This window comes from Callithrix jacchus, chromosome 11 (assembly GCF_049354715.1).
Source record: "Callithrix jacchus isolate 240 chromosome 11, calJac240_pri, whole genome shotgun sequence".
In the NCBI taxonomy this organism is placed as follows: domain Eukaryota; kingdom Metazoa; phylum Chordata; class Mammalia; order Primates; family Cebidae; genus Callithrix; species Callithrix jacchus.
The window spans coordinates 101,603,558-101,626,108 of NC_133512.1; the positions used below are offsets into that span (position 1 = coordinate 101,603,558).

A 22,551-nucleotide genomic window follows, 5' to 3' on the forward strand; every position below is an offset into this window, starting at 1 on the left:
GAGGGTTAACAACCAATGCGCGATAGTGAACCATGCTGCCAGATAATTTTGCCTTGTTTTAGGATAATGTCAGTGTTCTGAGCATGTTTAAGGTAGATGAGATGAAGCTATGTTGTCCTGTAGTCTAGGTGTAGTCAATGCATTTTCGACTTACTGTATTTTCAACTTACAGTGGATATATAGGGACCCAATTGTAAATTGGGAACATATATTTGGTAAGTGTTTATGGTTACATTCTTAAGTACTCAGAATTATTTTACATTGTGTTTGGGTTAAGAAAGCATAGAATATATAAGTTATTTACAAATGTGTTTCTTAAAGTTTTTTTAGTATGTCCTTTTGATGAGGTGAGTTGTATTTACAAAGAAATTTCAGCTATGTGAGCAACAGAGTTCCTCAAGATAATGACTAAATAAAATTTGCCTATATACACACATGTACATGCACACAAACACATATATTCTTAGAAAGACATATAGAGTATTAGACATGCTATAAACTGAACATGTTGGTTAGTCAAACTGAAATGAACTCCAAGCTCTGTGTGTCCAAAGCTTATATTTTTTCCTCATACTGAAATGTCCTTAATACCTGTGAATGATATTGTCCATATTGTTCCAACAGGTAAGTTCATTTCATGATCATTTATCATTTACAAATTTACTAGTAATATTGAAAGAGACTTAGGAAAGCTACATAGTAACATATTAAGTTCTAAGTAATAACAGCAACAAACTTATCAATGCCAAAAGTCTAGTAATTTAAAAAACTTGAAATACAAGCCTGAATGCATTTAATAAATTTTTGGTGAAATGTCAACCTTTCTGTATTCTTCAGCTCTTCCATGTCATTTTAAAACTCAATGCACAAAGTACACTATATTTTCCACAGATTAACATTTTGCACCTACTTCATAGAATTTCCAGACAAAAGTGCTAAAATAACAATGTGACCTTTTTCCATCAATTTATAGCTAAAGTGTTATAGTTTTAGAGCTTCATAATGTTTTCTTTCATAGGATGCTTTTTTATATTATGTCACATATCTGGCTTTAGCCTCATGATATGCAAGGAATGTAGTTTGCAAAAACCAAATTTAACTGAAAAATAAGCATAATTTGAAGAGAATAAAAAACCCAAACCTCATTATAAAGATATTTAAATGGTACTCATTGAGAAGTAACTAGATAACCTTTCAGTAAACTTCTAAATAATTATATAGATATAATTCTTTTCTAAATGTTTATTTTTAAAATAAACACCTTTTGATTAAAAGGCTAATTTTAAATTATGATTTTATTTAAAATTATTTAATTTAAATTATAATAAATTGTTACTTTCAAAAAAAAGTAACCTTGGTCTTATCTCTTGGTAAACTACTATAGTAGTTTATGGTACACAAAATCATCTATTTTGTGGTACACAATAATTATCTTTTTTTAATTGAAAATAACTCTTCCATGAGTGTTTTTATGCAGAGGCTTTTCTTTAGATAAAATCATACATGCATTTTCTTCTTTGGCTTTTAATATAATTTGTAAACAACATTAATTCACAGTTTACTAATACAGTGTAATCAAGCAGCTCACATTCTTCTTTCGAGTCCTAAGTATTTCTTTGTGTTACAGAAAATGCAAAAGAAAAAAAATGTCACAGACATTTCAAAAGAAGCAAATATTCCACTTTGCTTTTAAGGACAGATGAAACATTACTATTTTCAGGTGGCAGATAAAATAAGTAGATATTTCAATAATATATTAACTTTTCCAAAGGCATATATTATGGCCCAAAACAACCTTTAAAATTACACTTTTACAACAACTTCAGCATTGAAAAATATTCACTCTATGATTTACTTGTTATTCTTAAGAGAGAACAAAGTTTCAGAGCAAATCAAAATAGAAAATTCATATTGCAAACTGTGGAAGTATGTTATTTCTGTTTTTATGAGACTTGACAAGGCTTGCTCCATAAAGGAGACCCTAAGAAAAGTTGGGAAATGCTTTTCCCATGTTATCCCCGTAGGTGAATAACTTAGTAGTTGATATTGATCACATGAGCTTTATCCAACGTCCTCCCCTTTTCAGGGTTTAACAGTTTGTTTTTCCTATCGTAATCACTCGGAAGTGCCATCACAAGAAATAGCCATGCAGAGCCTTTAAATCTGAAATCACACATCTTGGTGCTAAAACATTCCATCTGTTCCTTTTGCTAGGAATTCACCACAAACAGTGACACTGCTATTTTGACACTATGAAGCAGGCCACAGACTAGTAAAGCAATGTACACCCAACAGAAGAAATCGAATTGCTTGAATATTGAATGAGAGGGCTGGCTTAAAGTCTAAATTAGTGAGTCACTCAACTGCCACCACCTGCTTCCACATTTACAGAACTGGTGCATGGGGACATTATTCAAGTTCTTAGGGGTCCCATCTATTAAAGAACCAAAGCAAATCACACCAGAATAACCAACAATCACACCCACTCTGAGTTTCTGTAGAATCAAATCTCTTGGAAGAGCACAGCACGCACTTTCTACCACCCTTGGTGCCCCTCCAAGCCACACTAGTTTTCCCTAAATGTTGAAATGCCTGTACTTACAGCAGTCATACTCTGCTGCCTCTTCTGGCCTGACTTCCCCACCTCACCCATCTCCTAACATTCAAAGTCTCTTGAAGACAACTTAAGATATAAAATATGTCCATGGTAAAGATTTGAGGTCTCTTGTGAGTCCTTTATCATAGAAAAGACTGACAACAGCTGCGAGGTGGCTCATGCCTGTAATCCCAGCACTTTGGGAAGTCAAGGCAGGCGAATCATGAGGCCAGGTGTTCAAGACCAGCCTGGCCAATCCAGTGAAACCCCATCTCTACTAAAAATACAAAAAGTCAATCGTGGTGGCGCATTCCTGTAATCCCAGGTATTCAGGAGTCTGAGGCAGGAGAATTGCCTAAACCCAGGAGGTGGAGGTTGCAGTGAGCCGAGATCGCCACTGCACTCCAGCCTTGGCCAAATGTGGGTGAAGGGGAGAAGGAAAGAAAAGCACACTGCCATGTGTGTTCCTACGCAACTGTCTTGCATGCTCTGCTCATGTACCCCAAAACCTAAAATCCAATAAAAAATTTAAAAAAATAAAATAAAATAAATTAAAAAAGAGTGAGAAAACATCTTAAAAAAGAAAAGTTTCCTTGTTATCTTTTTTAAACTGAAAAACCACCCTATTGGCACAAGTGCCACGTAATTTACGGAATGATAACAAGACTGTTGGCAGCCATCTACCACACTACATGTGATTTCTGGTACTGTACAATGTAAAAATCACACTCAGTTACTACTAAGAAGAGTGTAGAGTACACTGATCAATCTGCTCATCTTCTTAGACTTTTTTGATAAATTGTTCATGTGTAGAAATGCTTTTTATCCATAGAAATAATAGATGTAAATAGGAAATGATAAATAATTTTAGTAAATTAATGTGTGCTTTACAAACACGACATCACACAATATAACTTGGGGGTGTTTACATATCAGTAAGCTTAATATTTTAAATATTATATTAGAATAGAAAGGGACATGCACAGAGAGACTATCAAACATAAGGAGAGAGTAACGGAGATTAGCTTGATTTGGATCGAATTTTATATGTTTGAACACAGAGACAAACATATTTTCTTCCTTTGTATTTTTATTTCATTATAATTCCTGGCTTTATTTAAAGGTATATTTCTAATATCATATCAACTGCATCGCTATTTTCTTATAATACTGTGATTTAGCATTTGTTTAGAAAACTCTATATCCTGGAAGAAGTTACCCCACTTTCTAAGATTCCGTTTTACTAAGCTGCATAATAATATTGCCAATAAGGAACATTAATTAGGCACTTATTATTGGTAAGGCAATTTGTTAAGCACCTCTTATGTGTAATATTATTTAAGCTTCAGAAATAACCTGGAAACTCTATTCCAAATCTTTAGTTCGGAATAGATATAAAAGCAAAACTGAGGTTTATGAGAGGTGCTTCTCTATTCTGTTCTAAGACTCAAAAGTCTAGGAGACTAGATTCACAGATTTGAGAGAGAAACTAGTATTATTCTCTCATACTATAGCTACAAACACTTAAATTTAGAGAGATTATATAAATTATCTGAGGCTACCCAACTAGTTAGTGGAGTATCTACATCTTCGTAAATTTTTTTCCTCTAATCATATCATAGAACTACATTAATTTTTAACTGTTGAAGAAGGACTGTCATTGACTTTATCCTAAGCCTTTCAGTCTCTATTTCCAGAAGTTACACAATTACAAAATTTGTGAAAATATTTTTCACAGATACCTTACCAATCTCTGACAGAGGGTGATAAATAAAATCTCCTGCACCAGCTGAGGCTGGCGGCAAGCAGGGCACAGTCAGGGGTCTCATAGACAGGCCCAAGAGCTCTGCCCAAATCCCAGGACATAGAATGACAAGAATTTAGTATAACTTATCAATAGGGCCTTAGTTTATGTCTCAGAATATAATTTTCCAGTGACCAACTTTCATCATCACTTTTTATGATCCTATCATTTCTAATTCATGCCTTCATTATCTATGTAGCAAAAGGTAATTGTTAATTTTGCCCAAGCCTTTGCAAGAAAATCACAAAGCTTTTATTACACATAAAGTTGCTTATCATAAATTTCTAATTGTAAATATTTTCTATCTTCCTAGAAATTATAAAACACTCAGAGAAGAGACCTTGTGTCCAAACTTTTAGAATCTCCAGAGCCTGCCACAGTCAAATGTTTTCTTTAATAATACAAAAAATGTCTATAAATCATTTCAGCGAAACCTCCAAAAGTTCTGAGCACTAATTTTTAAAAACTGAAAATAATGTCCACTTTTGATGTCCCAGCTTTCTAATTATTTGGATAGTTTCAAATTCAAAAATGAGAAACAATTGTCTAATTTCTGCCTATACTTTCCATGGCACTTCAGAAAACAAACTTTACATCATCTGCACATATGGCCAAGTTAGGGTAAAAGCGTTTATGTGTTTGGATATGTTGTTCATCCTCACAAAGTTCTCTAATTTGCAAATGTCACTTTTCAGAAACATTCATGAGTAAGGTAATTGAATATCAATTACATTTTTAAAATAATCTCTATTATGTAGACATTTTACACTATTTGAATAAGTTATATCATGTTTTATATTTGAGTATACTTTTCTATTAAGTGACTTTAGTTAACTAGGATGTCTTTTGGTAGACTATAGCAATATCATATATTGTTGCACATAATACAAAAATATAAAAATTCAATTAACATAGATTTTATATGCCATACTTTCTTTAATTAAGTCTTTCTTAATGTATTTAAATGATATTTTTATCTCACTCTTTGGCCATTTACATCAGTTATTAAGTGGATATTAGATAATACACTGGTCTAATCTTTGCCAATTCTTCTAAACTGTAATTTCTAGCTTCTTCAGAATTTCCAAACAAATTCTGAAACAAGTGTAAGAGACAATTACAAAATATTTTGCAAGATTATTTATAGACTCCCTTCTAGTATTATACCCACAGAAACTGTCTAATAAATACTTAATGCATTTTAAAATAATGAAAAATGAAAATCGCTAAAATTGATTACCATTGTGTGCCTGTGTCTGCACATTCTGTATTTAATTCTTTGGCAAGACTTTGATAAGGTGCCTTTATTTTGCAATTGTGTGTATTAGAAATCTGGGTCTCAAAAGTTTAGATAATTTGTCCAAGGTTACCCAGGAACAGAGCTAATAACCAAACCCCAGCTTTTATGACCCAAATGACTGTGTGCTAATAACCACTGCAAGATGCTTTCCCCAAAGAATATGTAGACTATTTTTAAACACCATTATACTTCGAATCAATGTCAATACATTTCGGCAAGTAATTACTATAAAAATAATTTTCAGCAATGCTATAGAACATTACATGTCAGTGATCTTTATCTTAGGAGCTCACAGGATAGGATATCCATTCATAGTAAAGAACTATTTATTTCGACATACATGGAGACTAGCTTTAACGATGGAGACAACCTGCCACAGATGATGAAGAGTGTTGGGTACCCTGCCATAGGGAAGATACCTAATATTTTAAACTCATTGATGATGGATGAATACATAAGTACATGCATACATTTATAAAACACATAGTAGTATTCCAATTTTTGCTTGCTTTGATGAAGCTGGCCTAATTAAATCTTACATTTTAAGCTGAATTAGATTTCAAATATTTTTGGGTTAGATAATCAAAGAAACCAACCAAAAAAAAAGGAGGCCAAGTAGAAATAGATACAATTTTTCAAAATCCTTTTAAGACTGGCTAAACTTAAAAATACAATTAAAAAATACCTTAAACCTCCTCACAATTATCCCTCCCCACACCTAAATTCTTGCAGTACATCTCATGTATAGCAATGTATATGCTTTTCAATCTAGATAGCCCAGCAGTCCCAATCCTTCTTAGCACCAGGAACCAGTTTTGTGGAAGTCAATTTTTCCACATACGGAGGTTGAGAGGCAGGTGGGGATGAGGGAATGGTTTCTGGATGACTCAAGTGCATTACATTTATTGCACACTTTATTTCTATTATTATTACATTGTAGTATATAATAAAATAATTATACACCTCATTATAGTGTATATATTTATACACTAACAATTATACAACTCATTATAGTGTAGAATAAGTGAGAGCCCTGAGTTTGTTTTCCTGCAACCAGACCAACCCATCTGGGGTGATGGGACAGAGTGACAGATCATCAGGCATTAGATTCTGATAAGGAGCACTCAACCTGGATCCCTAGCATGAGCAGCACAATAGAGTTCACACTCTATGAGAATTTATCCCTGCCACTGATCTGACAGGAAGTGGAGCTCAGATGGTAATGTTAGCGATGGGGAGTGGCTTTAAATACAGATGAAGCTTCACTGCCCAAGCCACTGCTCACCTCTTGCTGTGTGGCCCAGTCCCCCTTGTGGATCCCTGAGATACACACTTTGGCAGACAGTCAAGCACATCGTGGAACATATAGCATAGCTTTCTTAATGCTTATGTTTAATAAAACTGGTAAAACATATATTATTCTGTCCTTTTAAAGATAATAAATACTTACTGGCTCTATTTCTTTTCTTTTCTTTATATATTTTTCCTTTTTTTGTTTGAGATGAAGTTTAGCATTGTCACCCAGGCTGGAGCAAAGTTGCACAATCTTGGCTCGCTACAACCTCCGCCTCCCAGGTTCAAGTGATTATCCTGCCTCAGCCTCCCAAGTAGCTGGGACTAAAGGCACGTGCCACCATGCCCAGCCAAGTTTTTGCATTTTTAGTTAAGACTAAGTTTCACATGTTGGCCAGGCTGGTTTCCATCTCCTGACCTTGTGATCCACCTGCCTTGGCCTCCCAAAGTGCTGGGAATACAGGCCTGAGCCACCATGCCCAGCCTGACTGCCTGTATCTCTAACTAGTGAAAATTTCTTTCCCATTTGCTGATACACAGCTAAGTGCGATCATTTACTCTTTCAAAATTTTCTTCTCAATACACACTTAACAGAAGACTAATTCCAAACCCACTAAATATCTTCTTATTAAAGTGACTTCCAAACTTGGCCAATGTTAGAATTGTGAAGTTGTCCCTTTTTTCTTGCAACCGTCTTTTCCTGCTGTTTGCATAGCTTTTCCTTAAGGTTTTAGCTAAAATGTTATAATAGAAAGGGTTTGCTTAATCACTTAATCATTCGCTGGACTAGCTGGAATGATTCAATAATTTTAATTTCTTTTGTGTCATGCCTATTCGATAAAAGAGAACTTTAAGGTAAATTATTAAGATAAAATATTATAAAATGGACACTTAAAATAATTTTGAAATTAAGAAAGTACAACTAGGGTATGTGATTTCATAGAAGGAGAGAATTAAATGGCACTTTTTAAACTAAAATATTGAAAACTCAATGTGTATGTGGAAGCTGATAAACAGATAATAAACAAAATAATTGGAAAATACTTTTAGTTCCAGGCCTGGTGATTAATCTTTCCAAAACATGCTAATGCTCAATGCATGTTTCTGAGTAATCACTCTTTACCCATTTCTTAGGCAGCAGTTGACACAGTGCAGCTCCAGGAAAGCAATCCTTGAGTCGCTAGCATGGTTTGCCTTTAGCTCTACCGCTTGAGACTGTCATTTGAAAATCCATATATGGAAACAAACACAGCATGAGAGAGCCTCTAAATACTGTAATTATACACATATAAATGAAAAAATAGCAGATCTAAAAGCCTTTTTGATAAAAGACCCTATTGATGCCAACTTGATAAAAGAAACAATGTCATTTTTATTTGCAATATTCTGAAATCTCTCTTTGAAAGTAGATACATGACTCCAATTTTGTTTCAATTCCAAAACAACACATTTTAAATTCCAAAAATTGATATGTGGGGTGATTATACAGTCTTTGTAAAACGAAATGCCTCAGATTATTGCATATATAATTATGCATTTTCTCATAATATGCAGACTATTCAAATTGCAGTATTATTTCTAATATACTTTGGGCAAAAAGTAGATAATAAATTAACATTTTAAAATGTTTTATTTCACATTGAGCAAATAAATATACACTATCCTTTAAAATAACTGTAATTGTCCTATTACTTTTAAACAACAGTCCTCTGAAATACTTCTTTGTTTCATTTTTGGTTTTGACTCATACAGACATGTCTGTTTCAAGGCAGTTTTTTTTTTTCTGTAATAATAGGATTACTTACACTTTGTTGCAACTATTTTATATTACAATCATAATACTTTTTAGTACAATGTTTTCAGCTACAAAAACACAACAAAGGAATGTACATTTGTTGCTATAACCTAGCTATATGCACTTTAAGGAACAATTTGTATACAAAACTAACCCAGTTCAATTCAATTCAATTTCCAATTGTATTTATTTAACACTGGTTGTGTACCTAGAAATGTTTGGGCAATCCAGAGGATATAAGTAAATATAAATTACAGTGTTTTATCTTAAGGAATGTGTTTGTCTTCAAGGTTATTTGTTAGTTATCTATAAAAGCAGTAGAAACTAAGTACTAAATTATATTTAATTAGATTCTATGCTGTCTTCAAGTATTTTATGGAAGTAGAATATTGGGTAAATATTAAGCTTTTATTACCTGAGAAGCCCAACTAGAACTACTGGCTGGAAATCATAAGAATGTAAATCTTGCACCAATGTAAGGGGAGAACTTGACAAAAGTAGGAACTGTATAAAAATGGAACCTGTGAGCTTTAAAGTTTTGAACATCCTTATGCTTCGAATATTCAAGCAGAGAGTTGACTAGTCTTATGTAATGATATAATGCTTCCAGTACAGTGCCTAGTATGATGGAAGATGTTTACTAAAGTCTAGTTCCTTTAATACAACCATTCCCTAATAAACTTTTTTTTTTTTTGAGACGGCGTTTCGCTCTTGTTACCCAGGCTGGAGTGCAATGGCGCGATCTCGGCTCACCGCAACCTCCACCTCCTGGGTTCAGGCAATTCTCCTGCCTCAGCCTCCTGAGTAGTTGGGATTACAGGCACATGCCACCATGCCCAACTAATTTTTTGTATTTTTAGTAGAGACGGGGTTTCACCATGTTGACCAGGATGGTCTCGATCTCTTGACCTTGTGATTTACCCGCCTTGGCCTCCCAAAGTGCTGGGATTACAGCTTGAGCCACCGCGCCCGGCCCATTCCCTAATATCTATCAACCTAAGGAAAAAGTGGAGGCTATACTCATGCAAATTATGGACTAATAGAAAACAGAGTGACCTGTTTTTAGTGGGCATCACTGCAGGGATCATTGTGAAGAATTTAAAATTTGAAACAGGCTTAGCTAGACTGGAAGACTTCAAAATGGTTGAGAAGTGTATATACTAAGTTGCAAATGTGAGGATGAAGAGATTTTAAAATATAAACAAATATAATTACCTATACTTATAAAACTATATTTTTCATATTAAAAATGGAAATTAAATTCACTTACATTTCATAATAACTTCAACAATATCAACTCATCTGCTGGATTATTACACATTAAATATATATAATTATCAAGTTTTTCAGAGGCAAGGGTTATCATTTACAAGATTTCCTGGCATCTTAAGTACTCTATTTAAAGTACTTGTTAAATTCAACAATTATTTTGTTGACACATGTCTTTAATTTGCATGAAGATAACAAATAATTCTTAAGATAATATCTTCTGGAAAGAACAGTCAAGCTTGGGTTTAAAGGCATGTGACCAGCCACGTGGCTTAAGGAAAGTACAGAAAATGTTTTCAAATAAAATCCTGTAGAAAAAGAGTTGCAGAAGTTGTAAGCTTTCACAACATGGTTTCAAATTTATCTTATGGCAGACACACATTTATTTATAAAATGAGGAAAATATTTGTGTTTTATTCTTGAAGAATATATTTCTTGCCTTCCTTCTGCTGTCAACACTTTGGGGTAATCTCTCACTCTAATATCCGATAATTGAAGGTGGCTTTCATTATTTGTCATTACTCTGTTCCCTATAAGTCCAGAAACCAAAGAATTTGCCTACTGTGTCTTAGTATTTCACCTGTGATTAGACCCAATTGCCACAGGGAGGTGGTGCTATGTCAACCTGCTCCAAGATTCTGAGGTTTGGATCAAAAATGAGTTTCCTCTAAATCAGCATAGATAAAACAGGAAAAGCTAAAGGAGGAAACACAATGTAAGAAGGCATAAGAGAAATATGATTCAAAACAGCAGGTTGCATTAGAGAAACTGCAAAGTTCTCAGTATGGTTGGTGAGATTTTAGGGTGCAAATGTTGTGTGAGGAGGAGACTAAATTTAAGGGGCAGGAAAGAACTAGAGAAATGCAGTACTATAACAAGATTTGTGTTTTGGGAAAGCATTTCTGGCATATATATAGATGATAAGCTAGAGGGGGAAAGATTAGAATCAGGGAGATATGCCAGGAGGCTACTAAATTAATGCTGGAGGGAAATGCTGAAAATCTTAACTTTAGAAGCTGTGATAGGAATGGAGAGCAGGGAATGGGTACAAGAAATATTTAAGCATTAGGACTGGCAAATATTTTAAAGACATATTTTCCCACTGCCCTGAAAGCAAAAAAAAAAAAAAAAGACAAAAAGGTTATTTTCTCAACAGCACTCTCAAAAAAAGCTTTATAGATTAGCCATTATACGAAATGAATACTCAAAACTAAGTTCATAGATTATCATCTATGATAATTATCATCTTTTAACTTTAGTAAGAGCAATCATATTTACAGTTTTAGTTATAGACTGCAACATTTCCTGAGAACTGATATAAAAACAGCTTTTATTTATACCTGACAAATCACTTTAAGAAATATTTTTACATAGCTTTAAATAAATGTTTTCACAACATGACTATTACATGTATTCCAATAGTACTCAAATGATAGAACTACATTGTAAAAGTGCCTTATTCTGAAGAGGAATAACATAAATGACATCTTATATATTATGATATAATGTGGTACCATTGAAAGAGCTGTATTCCTCTCTTTATTTTAAATATATTTCCTTATTGTGTACCAATGTAATTTTTAAGTCTCCAGAACGTATAACAATGTGATCAAGGAATAAATAAACAATAAGGTAGAAACATTAGGCCAATATGTTCTTTTCCCTTATATACAAGCAATCACACCTTAAAATGTTGCCCAGATGCAAGCTGAAACTCAGTAGTTAGAGAACTTGAACACAGAGACACCAATTCACTCTCAGGCAGATGTGCTATGGTGAAGAGCACAGGATCTTGGAATAGGCCAAGCTGGTGGCCCAGGTAAATTGCTTCTCCATGTGTCTGATACTTTCATTTGCAAACTGAAGCATTGTTGTAAGAAATAAATGACCTAGTAGACATAAAGAGTAGTGCTTGACTTGAAAGGCTGGGAAGAAAGAATTAATAAAAAGTCAACTCAATAAATACTGGCTATTTACACAATACAAGCAGAACATTTTATCAGTATAATATGTACTGCTGCCTGGAGTTCTAGAAAAGGGCACTCATTGATTGTTGCTGAAAATGTAAATTGTTGCAAAATTTGTGAAACTCAATCAGGCAATGTTTATTAACCCAAAACGATATATCCTCTTTGATCAAGCATCCCTGTCTTTGGAATCAATTCTACAAAAATAAATGCCTCCGTACCTAGAATATTTGAATAAGGTTGTTTTTGTTTGTATTCTTAATGGTAGAAGCAATGTAAATACCCAATCACGGGACATTTTTATCTCTGACACATTACTATTATTGTCAATTGACACAATAAAATAGTTATTCTTAATTTCCATACTGCAGACATACAAAAAAACACAATTTACTATGCTAGTATTGGCTTTTAACTAATCATAACTTAATAACTTAAATACTTACGTTAAGGCATTTAAATAAAACTCACATACTACAGAAGTGCATGAGGCATGATGACATTTCATTTTTGGAAATTTCATTACTGCCATTAATAATCTCTTCTACTATAAGTTAGGCATACGTCTTAACATAATCTTTAGGTATGAGGACATTAACCAAGTGATTTAAATGATAAGTGTGAGTGTTTTATTTTTGTTTTTGTTTTTTGAGACAAAGTTTCGATCTTGCTACCCAGGCTGGAGTGCAATGGAGCGATCTTGGCTCACCACAACCTCCACCTTCTGGGTTCAGGCAATTCTCCAGCCTCAGCCTCCTGAGTAGCTGGGATTACAGTCACACGCCACCATGTCCAGCTAATTTTTTTGTATTCTTAGTAGAGACGGGGTTTCGCCATGTTGACCAGTTTGGTCTCAATCTCTTGATAAGTGTGTTTTATTAGTTGAAAAGCTGCTGGTGGTGAGTTTAAAAAGTTTTCTTTTAAATACTAAATCTGATGGGATTATATGTGGTTGTCTGACACATAGTGTGGAGAAAGATTCAATGACCATATTCAGATCCATTGAGAAAAAATATCATGATGAATTAGTAACATTAGTGTTGATGGTGGCATCGAACCGATCGTTTTATTGTTGCTGCAAATACATAGAAAAAAAAAATCACCTGAATCTCGTGTTCTTCAGTTGGTTGGCATTAAAAGCATTAAGCTAATATATTCATTTGGTAACCTAAAAACCTGATATTCATATTTTATTTTCCAGATATATTTTTATTTGAACCAAAATATGTTTCAAATAAACTACATAAAAATTTACATTTCAAGTTAGAATTTATTAGCAATTAAGTAATTTAATACATCATAGGCTGTTATTTAACATGTAATTAATAAATTTAAAAAATAAGACCAATGAAATATGCTATAAATTCACCTTTTAACATAATTACGTTAAATTTATTCATGCAGTTCTGTTTATGAATTTTTGCCCAATGTTTGAAAAGGATATATATATAAAGTCTATACTTACAATGCTACTTAAAAATTTGGTTTCTATTAAGAGGTGGCTGCTTAGAAAACTGAGTTAACTGTGCTAAAATTTAATCTATATGTGTTTATGTGTTTTCTGTTAGTTCAAAACAACTACTTAAGCCTATGATATACAAATGACAATATTAACACCTGTAGTTTCTCTCTCTCTTTTTTTTAACTTTAAGTTCTGGGATACATGTACAGAATGTGCAGGTTTGTTACATAGATATACATGTTCCATGGTGGTTTGCTGCACCTATCTAGCTTTTAAGTCCATATACATTAGGTATTTGTCGTAATCCTCTCCCTTCCCTTTCTCCCCACCCCTGCACAGGCCCCGGTGTGTGATGCTCCTCTCCCTGTGTCCATGTGTTCTCATTGTTCAACTCCCACTTATGAGTGAAAATATGCAGTGTTTTCTGTTCCTTTGTTAGTTTGCTGAGAATGATGCTTTCCAGCTTCATCCATGTCCCTACAAAGGACATGAACTCCTTTTTTATGGCTGCATAGTATTCCAGGGCATATAAATGCCACATTTTCTTTATTCATTCTATCACTGACGGGCATTTGGGTTGGTTTCAAGCCTTTGCTATTAAAAATAGAAGCACCTTTAATTTTAAGAGAATTTTCTTAGAGGTATTCTTTTATTTGGCATATCATGGTATTTCACCACTTAATAGACTGTTTTTTAACAATACATGGTGTGCTTATTATTTTTTTTCCATGTATTCCTTTCAAATAATACTATAATTGAATAGCATAGATGACATTATAACAGTAAATAAAAATTAGGAGTTCAGGCAAGATTTTTCTTTTAACATACTATTTCAATATGACATCTAATGCATAGAGGTGAGCAAATCCTTGCTGAATTAAGTTACATAACTTAATTCCATCTTAGATATCCCACATGACAAAGGTTTAGTGACTCTGACAGTGTGTTTGCAGGTCACACCTCTATTGCCTGCCATTTCCTATGATTCACATTCCCAGATCACCATCCCAGTGCAGACAAAGAAGGGTGTGAATGTACTAGAAAAGGTAAAGAAAAACTTATATATGTTTGGGGAATTTTTCCCTGGCAAAAGTATTCTCAGGATCTAATTTCACCTCTTTCCTAAACATAAAAACATTAAAACATATATCACTATTTATGTTTATGAGGGTATCTTAAGCAAATCTAAATCATAAGAAAAACATAGAATATGGCCCCCAGGAGCTCCTCTGTATTTTTTCAACATTTTTACAGTATACCAAAAATATGTTATCTTCAGCAAGCAAGTTCAGAGCCAACAACCACATCTTTATATCTAGATTTCCTACTATCAGGGGAGGCTTTAAAATCTGAAGCATCATAAAAAATCAGTTACTTCAAGCTGTTATTATGAATAGTCTACCTCCAAAGTGAACTAAAGAAGAGTTTAACAAGATATTTTTCAAAACTTTCAATTGAGGAAAGAATCAACTTTGTTTTCTAAGTGAAAATGCTTTTTTTTGAAAGAATAATTGTCAACACATTCCATCTCCATGATTTTACAGAAGGAACATGAAGTAACAACCAACTAAAGGCATATGTAATTTACCAAATAGTTACATGCACAAGATAGAATTGTTTGTGTACTGGCAAATCTTGTAAACAGGCTGTATTTTAAATGGCAATGCTATTTACCATAGACAAAGAAATGGTATTTAAGCATCCCTCTAAAATAATACCACTAATAGCACTAGGTAGGAATATGAATGAATGGGTGGGTTTGGAAGTCCTAACCAGAGTAATGCCAAATCTTCAGCTAAATATCAAATAGAAAAAACAAGTCTTATTCTTTACTGGTTTCTAAACTGTGCAGAAATTATTTCATGTTCATTTAGTTTAATATCAACCTTTTTGTTGGCAATATCAATATATTTGTAGTTTTAGTGAATACAGTAAATGTCAGTCCCTTCCCTGCCTGAGTTCTAGGCTGGAAAATAACTCACAGAGAGCAAATGACATTCTTTATATAAGTATTGCTGATCCAAAAGAATAAGGCTTAAATGTGTGATAACAGTGGGATTCATTAACCTGATTTCTCAAATTAAAATCACAAGCCATAGGAAAAACTGAACATTATAAGGTTCTTCATGCTATCACTATTAGTGCTGAGGCAAAGCCTACTCATGTATCATTCAGCAGAATCTATTCTTTGTGCAGGCAGCCTGGAAAAAAAAAAGGAGGGGCTGAACTAAGCACATCTAGGTCCTTTTCCCATAGTTACCAAGCAGATAAGTAATTCTACTCAACATAGGAAAGAATAAATGAACTGTACACATAGACTCTAAAAGTGTCATAGGTGGACTTTTCTTCCCATCAAAGGAACTCTTAGTATGGAGAAAGAGGTAGCACCTGCACATTCCAACATCCTTACCTGGTCAAAACTAAAACTCACAGGTTCTATAGAGCCCAGGAGATGGGAAAATCCAGTGTTTTAATGAATCACTCTGTTACAAGTATTCTTTTCAAGGCTTTCATTTCAAAATTAACATCTGTATACAGACGATTGTATGACTATTCTTACTTATTAAAATGGCAAAATAAGCATATAATTTATATCAGCAGCCCAATATTAAATGGTTGTAGAAATATACCTTATGTGTTTGATAACTACTTATCTGAAAATATGCATCTCTCTCGAAACTGATAACAACCAATTTCAGATACTGGTAGAGATATAAATATAAAATTTATTTTATTTCACACAACACTGGTTTTGAGGCTTAAAATTACTGTATGCCCTGTTTCATAACTTTGCAAGTAGTGAAAAAAGATAAACTAAAGCACTTCTCAGATCAGGAATAGATATGGGAAAATCTTTAAAGTACATATTTTATTTCTTCATCCCACTGACATCAATCACTACACAGACAACTCGCACAAGTTGGATCTCCATATGTTTAATATTTTAAAGAAAACACATTTGAATTAAGAATTTCTGAGCCTAGATTCTCTCCTAATTCTGCATACCATTTACAACAAATACAAAAATCTACTTCTTAAAAAGAGAAGACAAGTGTAGGCATGTCACATTTCTTTTCTTTCAATCATAAAAAAGAATCACAAGACAAGAAGCTTTATGTAAACTTTAAGAGATTTGATTAAGTTTTTGTCTAAAAGAATTTACTAATTGGGAAAAATGAGTCAAATTTCAGAGAATTTATAGAACTTGAAAGATTTTGCTACTTAAAATAGAAAAAAAATACATACCATCATGTATTGCCTAACAATAGGGATATGTTTTGAGAAAAGTACCCCAGGCAATTTTGTCCTTGTGCTGACATTACAGAGTACACACTCACAAACCTAGATGGCATAGCCTTCTTCACACATAGTATAGACTGTATGTTATGCTCTGTTGCTTCTGGGCTACAAACTTGTACAGAATGTTACTATACTGAATACTAAAGGCAATTATCACACAATGCATATTTGTGTATCTAATCATATCTAAACACAGAAAAGATACAGTAAAAATACAATATACAAAATGAAAGATGGCATATCTATATATGACAGCTCCATTATAATTGTATGGAACAACCATCATACATGTGGTCCATCATTGGCTGAAACGTCATTATGCGGCACATAACTCTATTGGAAATGTAAGATTTAATGTATGATATGCACCAAACAACTTTGATATAATCTAAAATGATATAGGTTTATAACCACATAAAGGTTAATAAGACCTAAATTAAATTTGTGGATTAATGTTTTTTTCACCCAATTTTGCCATACATTGATGGTAAAGAGTAAAATTTGAACAATGACTCTTATTTCATGAATATACATGCCTATAATGAAATAAGGATTATATATTTCTTTCCAACAAGTTAATAATAATACTATTAATTTGCATTAAGTAAACAGTGTACCATACTTATCAACCAATGAATTTTGCTTGCCTAAAGCTCCTTTCAAATTTAAATTGTTTTTATTAAGACAAATTCATTACTATGTTCAAGGTCTCTATAATAATATTTGCTTTTATATCAATTTACATATTTTACATTTATAATATACCATTTTCTGGGAAGTATATAAATTGAGGAAGAGAAAATAGACTAATATAGTATTGCTTAATACTTTTGCACTACTTAAAATAATTGCACTGAAAGAGACCTCTCTATAAATTTGTAAATAACTTAAATTCCATGAATGATGTGTTAGAAAATATATAAATATACCAATTTTTACATATAATATTTAGTATATACTATGTTAAATATGTATCTACATACTTTATAACATGAATTCAAATGTTTTTATAAAATATATATATGCATATATATTTACACACATGTATTAATACATGCGTATATACACATATATAAAATCATATTTGTTAGAGAATATTTGAACCCACTCAAAACACATTTCCCAAATGTGATGGTCAATGAAGTTATAGGTTAATAGCTATATAAATGACATAAATTGACCTTTATGGGAGATCATTTATTTAATTAAAAATTCAGTTAGCTTTAAACAGTGAATTTATTAAATGCTAGCTCAAACTCCTCATCATCTAGGACGGCACTGTCAGGGTCTTTCTAATATGTTCAAATAAATGCAACTCCCTAAGAGTAAAAGGTTCTCTTTAAACTTCCCAGGTGTGTCTCGTGTGTCTACATTTACAGGAAGGGAAGATACACAATTCATTCTATCAGCTCACCAGTAGTTCATTTTCACTATGTACAAAGAAATTAGATCATATTTTTACATAACCATAGAGATCAGCTTTGTTTTAAAGTTTATTCTAGTCTTCTTGTACAACACATAGAATTAGCAATTTTATATGTGTGTTGACAGAAAAAAAAAGTCATAAGCAAATACATATTTGAAATGGAGTCGTTGTGAAATAAAGTATTAACAGTATCTTCTGTAATGTCCCTCATATTAAAAAGGTATTTAGGAACAGAAAGTTTTAGCATACTCATCACATTTTAAAAATGTGTATCAAAGAAAAATGATAGTTTTAGATTTTCATGCTACTTTTTGTCTCGTGATGACCTCTCCTGGTTGAGTTGCTCATTATCTTAGATTCATGTAGTTTCATCTTTTTCTCCTTTGAATGTTTTTAGTATTAAGAATATAACTATCATACTCTCCTTCAGAGCTATATATAATGTAAATAAAAATGTTCGTTAATATAAATTATAAGTGATATTTAAAATACTGAATCCATGAAGCTCATTCTAATCAATAAAGTTCTGTATCATTTTTATTATTTAATTCATTTCCAGAATATAGGGCAACTTTGCATTTTGGTCACACAGCTTAAATTCAAATGAAATAAAAAGGCACCTTAATTAAACCATTATACATTTTTCAAATAGAGAATAAAAGCCAAATTAATAAATGTATCTTAATAAACATAACTATTATCCATCTTTAACGTAATTGTTTCTATGTTCTCTATCTTCAGATTTTAACTAAATAGTTAAAAACTCAGATAATATTTCTGAAATAACAACTTTTTCTATCTTAAAATGCATTAACCCAATGGCTGCCAGTATTCCATTTGCTACACATGGCAAACGTTTCAGACTGATCCATCATAATTAAAGTATACAAAATGATGAAATACAGAACCCAGGAAAAACTCTGGATAGGAGGACCTTCAACCAGTGAATATAAGAAATTTAACATATAAGGAGTTTATTTTTCAAGAAAAGTGGCAGCCAATTCTATATAACCAGACCTTGAAAAAGAAACAAATTTCATCAAACTAGTTTCCCACTGATAGAGTTGCATATTTGTGTAAATATCAACAGAAAGCATTGTATCTCCACAATTTCTGTTTAAATTTATAAAATTGATATAAATATATACACTAACTTTTTGTGGTTTAACTCTTTTTATAAAAAATGTTATATCATGTTTTCAAGTTCATTACAAACTTAGATTGCCACTTATTTTATCTCCTTATCCTTAAACATTGTGAGAAAAGAAAACCTAATACTGTACTTAGGAAGATACATGAAAACAGTAATACTGGTTCATCATATGATACCATTATATAGTAGATTCCCTAACACAACTTATAAAGTCCTTTTTCAATGCTATTCCTATTGATAGTTGCCACTAGGATAATAACATTATTAACATGTAAACAAAAATGCATTAATACAACCCCAAATCTTATAAACAAAGAGAAGACTACTTCATATATGAGGAATTTTGGAAAATATTAAACTTTTCCTTTCCTGAATGGACAAAAAACAAAAACAAAAACAAAACACACTTCTTTTACACTCTAATTCTTACACTCCATGATAATTCTTTACACTCCATGATAATTCTTTATCAACTTACTTATTCTCAGAAACAAATATGCGCTTATGAATATTATCCTAAGATTCCTATAGGCAGTCTTTCTAGTGTTTAACTCTTTCCAAACCAAAGGAACAATCATGCATTTCCTCTCTACATGCACGGTATGCAATCCTAAAGGAATGCAGAAAATGGGCCAGAATCTTCCATTTCTTTCTAACCCTCATGAAAACATGGGCAATCTTACACACACACACATACACACACACGCGCGATTAAAATGCAGAGATATACATATTGAATAGAATTATTTTTCTGCAAACTCTATTAAGAATCTCATTACTACATTAACGACGCTTTGCACTGGCTGTCCCAAGTTCCGTACTGCATCAGTCATATCCATGATATCAAAGTATCAAGGAATTAAAGCAATTTCAGTTACAAGATTACATTCACTGCCTTCCATTTTAACAAGCAAGTGCTAAAGGAGCATTAACCTTTTAAGGGAACTGGAGAGGTTAAAGAGACTCTATAGGTGCCCAAAGTGTTTAAAATATGCTCCTCTTGTTAACCTCAACTCCGTGATCATTAAGCTATATCCATAAACAAAAATAAGAAACTTGGTTTTGCCATGGTCTTCACTTTTTATTCACTGACCTACCTAAGCAAAATGCAATTAACTCTGCACAAACAACTCCTAAGTAACTGCCATCTACACCAATCTCTCTAACCAAGCTGTTGCCAGCAGATCACCAAGACCAGGAACAACTTTCCAGAAACAACACCCGCGTCACAACCCGTCTCTTCCAAATCAGAAACGCTGGGTTTTGAGTTTGTCTACTGCAGTGGCTGCAAGTGTGTGACAGCGGAGACTCACACACATCAGGGTGCGAGCACTGCCAAGGCACTTCGGAGTTGATACCCTGGTGCCAAACATCAGTGCCGCACTGAAACTGCTCCAGTGCAGAGCGAGGACAGGGCTACTTACGGGACGTGGAGGGAGCCGTCCAGGCTCTGCAGAGGCAGCTGCTGACAATCCACAGCAGGAGCGCTGCCCCGCAGCCGGCGCGCGGAGCCGCCAGCATCCTTCACCTCCCGGCCGGCGGCGCTCCTCGAGCTCGCTGCGGAGATGCAGTCCGTCTCTCCGTAGGGTTCTGGAAGGGAGGTGGGCTGTCCTCAAATACGTGAGGAAGCCAAGCCCCTCCCGCTTCCTCCTCTCTCCTCACCCCCCTCCAGGCTCCAGTTCTGGGCTTGGAGCGGCAGGGGAGTCTCAGCCTTCGTTCTCCCTCCTTGCGGGTCTTGCCTCTTGCACTGTGTGCCAGTGCAATGCCGGGGGAGGAAATACAAACCAGGAAGGCAAAGGAGAGGGGTGAGAGGAGGGGAGGGACACCCACCCCGCCCTCTCCTTCTCGGGGAAAAAAAAAAAAAATCAGCAAAGGACGGGGGAGGGGGCAATCAGAAGAGCGGAGGCTGCAGAAGAGGAAGGCAGAGCTGCGGGGACGCGGGTGCTGCTGTTGCCACGGCGGGCGAGCGCTCCCTCCGCCGCGGGGCAGCGTGACTCGGGGGCTTTCCAGTCGCCCGTCGGCTCACATGGAGAGCTTGTGTATGTGGGGAGCGCGCCGCGCACCCGGGGCGCACGCACGGCCTCAGCGCTGCGCGGCGCGGGGAAGCGTCTCCTGAGCGGCGGAGCGCGAGCAGCGGCAGCGGCGGCGGAGAGCAGGAGACGCCGCCGCCTCCAGCGCCTGCGAGCCCGGGCGGCGAGCAAGGAGGAGGGAAGCCCTCCCTTCTCTTCCTTCTCGTTCCCCTCCTCGGCTCCTCCTCCGCCTCCGCCTCCTCTTCCTCCTCCTTACCGTACCCCTCTGGCTGTCAAAACCCTCTTGCCCTGCCCTGGCCTCATCTGAAAGCAAAAGGGAGACTGAGCCGACCGACCGGGGTCCATCAGCTGGGGCGGGGGCGGAGGAAGGAAGCGCGCGCGGCTCCCAGGGCGGGAGGTGGTGCTGTCCGTGGTGCTGAAGTTGGGGATTTACCGTGTAATCCTAGAACCCTGCTCCAAACCTGGCTGCCCCCCACCCGGCTGCGGGGAGGAGAACACCCTCGCTCGGATGCCTTCTCTTTTCCTTCTCTCCTCCCCTTCAGATAGAGATGGTACAGGCTCCCGGAGCTCCGGCCCCCCGGGAACCACAATCAGGCGTCCGACAGGCAGGTCTTCCGAGTGGTCCTAACACCAAGTGACGGTGCTAAACATCCCGACTGACTGGAGCAGCAGCGAGGGAGGATTGCAGATGCTGTTATGCACACGTTTTCAATATGTAATTAATTCATACTCATACATATGCACACGTAAACCAAACGCGCTGCTGCCAGGAGAAACTACATTCAGGCAAACACGCACATAAACACAAACACAAAACCGAAATACATAAGCAGGCATCAGGGTAACTACTTCAAGGTACCTGAGGCATTGCAAGCACTAAGAATTAAGAATGTTTAGAGAAACTTAGATTTTCTTTTCACATTTAGATAATTTTAATAATTATCAAGCCCTTCTTCCTAGCTCACAGCTCCTCAAACCCCCCATATGGTTTTCTTCTATCTAGTCTACTCGAAGTAGACTAGAATGAATGTGTCTATGAATTCTTGTGCCTCTGCAGATCCAAGTCTTCCACTGACTTTATTGACACAGTAAAAATGATTGGTCATCTAAATAGCTGATGAGGTTTGTGGAGGACTAAGTAGGAGTCACCATGTCT

General features: G+C 35.0%; 1 protein-coding gene across 1 annotated transcript in view; it reads right to left on the bottom strand.

Annotated features, from left to right (window-relative positions):
• Positions 1-21,935, bottom strand: part of CNTNAP2 (contactin associated protein 2) — a 2,303,447-nt gene extending 2,281,512 nt beyond the window's left edge. Inside the window, exons 1-2 of the mRNA XM_078343568.1 lie at positions 21,829-21,935; positions 20,790-20,955 (exon numbers count right to left, since the gene is read on the bottom strand). Of these exons, the coding sequence (XP_078199694.1) occupies positions 20,790-20,886 (97 nt within the window). The 5' untranslated portion in view covers positions 20,887-20,955; positions 21,829-21,935. The remainder of the gene's footprint in view (positions 1-20,789; positions 20,956-21,828) is intronic.
• Between the last annotated feature and the right edge of the window lie 616 nt (positions 21,936-22,551).